This window comes from Cyclopterus lumpus, chromosome 11 (assembly GCF_009769545.1).
Source record: "Cyclopterus lumpus isolate fCycLum1 chromosome 11, fCycLum1.pri, whole genome shotgun sequence".
NCBI classification, from domain to species: domain Eukaryota; kingdom Metazoa; phylum Chordata; class Actinopteri; order Perciformes; family Cyclopteridae; genus Cyclopterus; species Cyclopterus lumpus.
In genome coordinates, this window is record NC_046976.1 from 20,248,872 (window position 1) to 20,255,505 (window position 6,634).

Below are 6,634 nucleotides of genomic sequence, written 5' to 3' on the forward strand. Positions count from 1 at the left end.
ATTGAGGTCTAAATCTAAATCAGTTTTTGAGTTGGTCTCAGTTCAGAAAAGAGATTTTCAAACTCGTCCTCCCTCATTTTAACAGCTTAGTTTTCACCCTTTCTTTTTAATCAAAATTGTATAATTTCTATAATTAACTCCAAGAGCAAATATGCAAAGTTCTGTTAAGTAATTTCTAAACTGATCCCTGATCAGAGTCTCTGGGCAACTTCCCCCCCAAAACGTTTGCGTTAACTTGTTAAATCCCATTTTGCGTCCCCCTTTCGAGTGCCGTGTTTGCCGACGGGGACGCAAAATGGCTCGAGTGGAGCCGCCCCCCCCCCCCCCCCCCCCTCTTCTCGTCTCAGTAAATGCACGGCGCCGATCGGTCATTGGTCGACGCCCTCTTGAGCCGGACGCCTCGTCGGATGGCCACCAGAAAATCCTCCACCTCGCCGTACTCCGATTCCTCCAGGAGCTCCGGGAGGGGCCGGCGCTCCCACTCTGACGGCCGGGCGCCGGGCGGCGGCGGCGCGGGGGGGTCCGAGGCTTCGCTCGGGGGCCGGCTCTCCCACGGGCCGGCTCTCGGCGACAGAGGGGTGGAGGCGGGGCTCAGCGGGCTTCGCGTCGCGTCGCCGTCCTCCGCCGCCCTGCCGGGGAATCCGGGGTGGTCCGGCACGGTGGGGGTCTTGACCGGGATCATGGGGGGCTTGATGGGTATGGGGCCCGAGCCGAGACCCCCGGAGGGCCGCCGCAAGTTGGGTTTGGAGGACGGCGTCCGTCGGATGGTGGCGACCCCCGGGGTGACGATGGCCGAGGGGTTGCAGGGCAGCCCGGCGGTGGAGGCCGGGCGCTTGGTCTGGAACATGCGGCGGTACGACTGCGTGATGTCGCTGTTCCTCGGGATGGTGGACGACTTGTCAAAGTCCTGCTCGTGGTCCGCCCCCACGGAGAAGTAGTCGCAGTCCGACACTGGAGGGGGCAGACAACACACACACACACACATATATATGTATGTATATACACACTCTTATCTCTCGCTCTATGTACCTTTACAAAAGTAATATATTTAGTGATGAAATCATGATGTGTGTGTGTGTACCTTGTGAGGGGATGGTGTCCTCTGAGCAGCAGGGTGTGTGTGTGTGTGTGTGTGTGTGTGTACCTTGTGAGTGGATGGTGTCCTCCGAGCAGCAGGGTGTGTGTGTGTGTGTGTGTGTGTGTGTGTGTGTACCTTGTGAGTGGATGGTGTCCTCCGAGCAGCAGGGTGTGTGTGTGTGTGTGTGTGTGTGTGTGTGTACCTTGTGAGTGGATGGTGTCCTCCGAGCAGCAGGGTGTGTGTGTGTGTGTGTGTGTGTGTGTGTGTGTACCTTGTGAGTGGATGGTGTCCTCCGAGCAGCAGGGTGTGTGTGTGTGTGTGTGTGTGTGTGTGTGTACCTTGTGAGTGGATGGTGTCCTCCGAGCAGCAGGGTGTGTGTGTGTGTGTGTGTGTGTGTGTGTGTACCTTGTGAGTGGATGGTGTCCTCCGAGCAGCAGGGTGTGTGTGTCTGGCTGCTGTAGCCACTGGATCCCTGCAGGGAGTCTCTGCTGGACCCGTGGATGTCCAGGCGGAGGCCTCGGGCCAGTGCCCGGGCCAGCTCCTCGTGGGTCTCCCGGTCCTCCTGCCGGTTCAACGTCACAGCTGGTTTGTTGTGTTTACGCGTCAACGGGTCACGTGACTCGCCACCAATTACAAAACGCCCTCTGACCTTGTGTGAGTGGTTTCCTCTCATCCCCTGTGGCTCCTCCCCCGTGGCGGTGACGTCGGCGCCGTGGTGGCTGCTGGGATCTGTAGTCTCCCTCCTGTCCCTGCTCCTCTTCAGGGTGTTGACCATCGACTGGTCGTACGGTCCCGGTTTGGCCCAGTCCTGCACAGAAAGAGTGACACTTTGGTTTGTTTGTTCCTTATTCAATCTTTTTATAGGCATTTCTTTTTTATATACATATATAATATATATATACATATTTTTTTAATTATATGTACAGATATTTTCTTTATATATATATATATTTTTTTTTATATACATATATCTTTATATATATATATACTTTTAAAAATATATTATTGATATTATTTATTTATATATATTTAATGTATTTATATATATATATATAATTCTTTTAATTTGTTTGTATATATATATTAATATATTAATTTATATATACATATTTGGAGTTACTTTTTTTTTTTGAATAATCATTCAAAGAAACATTATTTAATAATGTATAACATACATAAATATTATAATATAATAATTACAAATATTTAAATGATCATTTAGTGTTACTATAAATCTGTCAAAGTGAGCAAAAATACCATTCAAAAGAATAAATCATAAAATGTAAGAGTGGAAGAAAGAAGGAGGATAAAAAAAGAGGTGAAGGGAGAGGACATGAGGGAGGATCAAACCTTCCAAGTCGGGACTCTGGACGCCGAGGTCGCTCCGAGGGGCGGGCCCTCTCCCGATTGGCCGGAGCCCGAACGGGACCACGCCCACGTGGGGGAAACGCACGAATAGGAGGGCGAGGAGATGGGTGAGGTGGTGGTGGAGGAGGAGAAGGAGGAGGTGAAGTATGGAGGGTGGAGGTGGGAGTCCTGGACCTGCAGTGCCGCTCCGTGCAGACAGAGGGCGCCGTGGTGGTCGGAACCATTTGACAACTGAGGGATGAGTGGATGAGGGGAGAGGAAATATAAAAACTATAAACAAAGGATGAGAAAACAAACGAGCTCGGTTATATTTCTATTTTATTGTGATTCACTTTGAACCCCCAGCTGGGACCTGAGGCTACTCCATTACCCAGCATGCCCCGGAGGCTACTCCATTACCCAGCATGCCCCGGGAGGCTACTCCATTACCCAGCATGCCCCGGAGGCTACTCCATTACCCAGCATGCCCCGGAGGCTACTCCATTACCCAGCATGCCCCGGGAGGCTACTCCATTACCCAGCATGCCCCGGAGGCTACTCCATTACCCAGCATGCCCCGGAGGCTACTCCATTACCCAGCATGCCCCGGAGGCTACTCCATTACCCAGCATGCCCCGGAGGCTACTCCATTACCCAGCATGCCCCGGGAGGCTACTCCATTACCCAGCATGCCCCGGAGGCTACTCCATTACCCAGCATGCCCCGGAGGCTACTCCATTACCCAGCATGCCCCGGAGGCTACTCCATTACCCAGCATGCCCCGGAGGCTACTCCATTACCCAGCATGCCCCTGGCTGTACGGACAATGCTTTCCTCATATTGAGTTTTATTTCATGTGAAGACGTCGGCCATTTTATCTGGCAAGAGATTAATGTTTGTTGTCCTGTTTACATTTCTTATGATGCAAATAAAATAAAAAATACACTGCAGGACTGTGTGTGTGTGTGTGCATGTGTGTGTGTGTGTGTGTGTGTTTTCTCTCGTAGACGTTCACCTGTTGCCGCCCAGATTGGGGCTCGTTGTGTGAGGGTGAGGAAGAGGAGGAAGAGGAAGGCTCCTCAGATAAAGGGGAAACACACGACTGCAGCGGAGCCATGCAAAGCACACACACACACACACACACACACACACACACACGCACACACACACACACACAGGGAGCCAGCGGCGCAGAGATCAACACACAGAAGAAGAGCAGAGGAGCGAACGTGTTAGTCAATAAAGAAAAACAGTGACATTAAAGCGACAGAACAAACAAAGAAGAAGAAGCTGAAGCACACGACGTACATCATATAAAATATCAGTCAGTCATCGTTCGTGATTGCCAATTAACCAATTCTTTGGATAATTGGTTAATTGTTTCAATAATTCTTTTAAAACTAAATATTGCGAAATGTTTTCTGGTTCTAACTTGGTCGTTTAGAGTGTCACTAAGGATTCTGGGAAACTGTTTTATTTTTAGAATAATAAACATAATAATAATAATAATAATAATAATAGAAATAATAATAAAAATAGAAATAGAAATAATAAAAATTATAATAATAATAGAAATAAAAATAGAAATAATTAAAAAAATAAAATAGAAATAATAGTATAATAATTATAATAAAAATAATAATAGAAGTAATAATAATAATAGAAATAACTGATATTTTCTACAACCTGTTTTTTGTGCCCATGAAACACTGCTTAGGAAACCCTGTGGGCGATAAGTGAAAATACACACACACACACACACACACACACACACACACCCTCTCTCCTCACCTGGGAGCTCTCCGGGGGCATGGGGGAGGGGGACTTGGACTGGAAGGCGTCCTGGGAGATGAAGCCGGAGTCGTGGGAGGAGATGGAGGAGAGGCGGGCCGGCGGCTGCTGGGGGAGCACCGAGGAGGAGGACGAGGAGGCGCGGTAGCGGAAGTGGGAGGTGGGGGAGTGGCAGTGCGAGCCACTGGAGCGAGAGTCGCTGCTGTTCACGCTGTTCAGGCTGCTGCAGGACGGAGGAGAGAAGGGGAGAGGAAACGAGAGAAGGAGAGGAGGAGGAGAGGAGATTATTCAACAGAATACGTTGTGGTTGAATTCTTAAATTTAAGTCAACTATTTGTTGCTGCAGCTTCTAATAACTTGTACTTCCACAGTGAAGAGTGAAATAAGTTCATAGAACATAATCCATCTAAAAAAAAAAAGGGCCGAGCAGCAGTTCCACCTGTGGACCACAGGGGGGCAGCAGAGCAGAAGGCGGGCTTGTTGGGGGAAGGGGAGGGGGATGTGGGGCGGGGGGAACCAACCTGCACATGCTGGACTTCCTGGATACGGTGGTGCTCGGCGACGAGGGCGGAGTCTGGTAGGACCAGGTGCTCTCGGAGCCCTTCAGGTCTACGATCACCTGCAGGGAGACGAGAGGAGGAGAGCTCAGGGGGGAGGAGCTAAACAACGTCAGCAACCTGGGGGGTTTGGGGGGGGTCGTACCTGCTCGCTGGAGGCCGGCAGCTTGTGGGGGTCCATGGTGAGAGCCTTCAGGTCGTCGGTCAGGGTCTGGAGGTGGGTGATCTCCCCCAGCATGGACATCTCCTCCTCCTGAAGACACACAAACACATCAGAACCCTCTCAGGTGAACTCTCCTCATATTTAATCTTGTTATGGCTATATTCTGGAGGTCGGGGGGGGGGGGGGGGGGGGGCACTGACCACGACGGGCTTCAGCATGGAGGTGAAGCAGCAGAAGCGACTCCTCTCCTCCACCAGAGCCCTCCTGACCGCCTGCTTCTCCGTCTCCTCCAGCAGGAGGTACTTATCACTGACCTCCTGCATGGCGCTGTCCAGCTGAGGCTGCAGGTCCCCACGGCCTGGAGACACACACACACACACACACACACACACACACACACACACACACACACACACACACACACACACACACACACACACACACACACACACACACACACACACACACACACACACACACACACACACACACATTCATAAAAGCTGTCACATACAAACGATCAGATAGAAGTGAAAAAAGAACTTCAACCGACTATAATTATTTATTATAATTATATTTAGATTTATTATAATTATATTTTCTCAATTAGTCAGACGAAATCAAATCCTTTTTTTTTTTGTCCGACCAAAAGCTCAAAGACATTCAGTTTACTTTATATATATATATAAATAAATATAAATATATATAAATAAATATATATATATAAGTAATATATAAATAAATATAAATATATAATATATATGTGTATATATTATATATTTATTTATATATATATATATACTGTATAGTCTATAAATATATATATAAATAAATAATATGCATATATATTTATATTTTTTTACAACAATTCTGTCATGAGTTATGTTATTATTTGATGCTGCAACCTAACAAAATATTTACATAACTATTTTAATGAAATAAACTGATATATTATAATATGTGCGTAATATTCAGCTAGTTTGCCTAATTTTATGAGCTTTATGAATAAAACTAGCGAACAAACCCACAAAATAATGAAGTTTTTGAGTGTTATGGAGTAGAAAGAGTGCACAGAGTCCAAAGAGTGCTATGAGTATTAGTTTAATGTTTGCATGCAGAGTCATGGGAGTAAATGGTGAAAGCGTCTCACTTTTCTGTTTTATTTATTTACTTTTGTAGAATGTCATTTTTTAAATCCCTTTAATGTTTCCTTATTATTTAAATGAGTAAATGTGAAGATAAAATGCTTAGTTATTAAATTAGTCCTGCGTGCACGATACACGAGCGCAAAGAAGAAAGAAGGCGACTTACCGAACACGTCCGCTGGACAGAGCAGTGCATGATGGGACATCAGAGGAGGGGGAGGCACCAACAAACAAAACACGGCTTTAACTTTTAGATTTTAAAAGTATTAATACGGCAAAAGTCACGGATTCAGGATCGTACTCATAGCACACTTTAAGTACCAAAAGTAAAAAAACACTCATTATCCGGGATTGCAGCCGGTGAAGGTGGAGCTTAATCTCTAATAATCTCTAATAATCTATAATCGGTGATCAGATTTATTGATAATCACAGTTTAGACTTCAAAACCCCGGCAGCAACAGCTTTCCCTCGATCGACAACGTTTACGAGAGGATCAGATATCACACGCATGAAATAATCCATCTTGTTCAAAGACAGACGGACCAATCAGGC

The 6,634-nt window shown here is 46.8% G+C and overlaps 1 protein-coding gene across 1 annotated transcript in view; it reads right to left on the minus strand.

Annotated features, from left to right (window-relative positions):
- Window positions 1–343: 343 nt before the first annotated feature.
- LOC117738961 (protein MTSS 1-like) overlaps window positions 344–6,634 on the minus strand; it is a 41,235-nt gene continuing 34,944 nt past the window's right edge. The window contains exons 7-15 of the mRNA XM_034545168.1: window positions 6,248–6,259; window positions 5,137–5,294; window positions 4,919–5,026; window positions 4,738–4,835; window positions 4,217–4,439; window positions 2,429–2,677; window positions 1,718–1,886; window positions 1,484–1,660; window positions 344–951 (exon numbers count right to left, since the gene is read on the minus strand). Coding sequence (XP_034401059.1) covers window positions 344–951; window positions 1,484–1,660; window positions 1,718–1,886; window positions 2,429–2,677; window positions 4,217–4,439; window positions 4,738–4,835; window positions 4,919–5,026; window positions 5,137–5,294; window positions 6,248–6,259 — 1,802 coding nt within the window. The remainder of the gene's footprint in view (window positions 952–1,483; window positions 1,661–1,717; window positions 1,887–2,428; window positions 2,678–4,216; window positions 4,440–4,737; window positions 4,836–4,918; window positions 5,027–5,136; window positions 5,295–6,247; window positions 6,260–6,634) is intronic.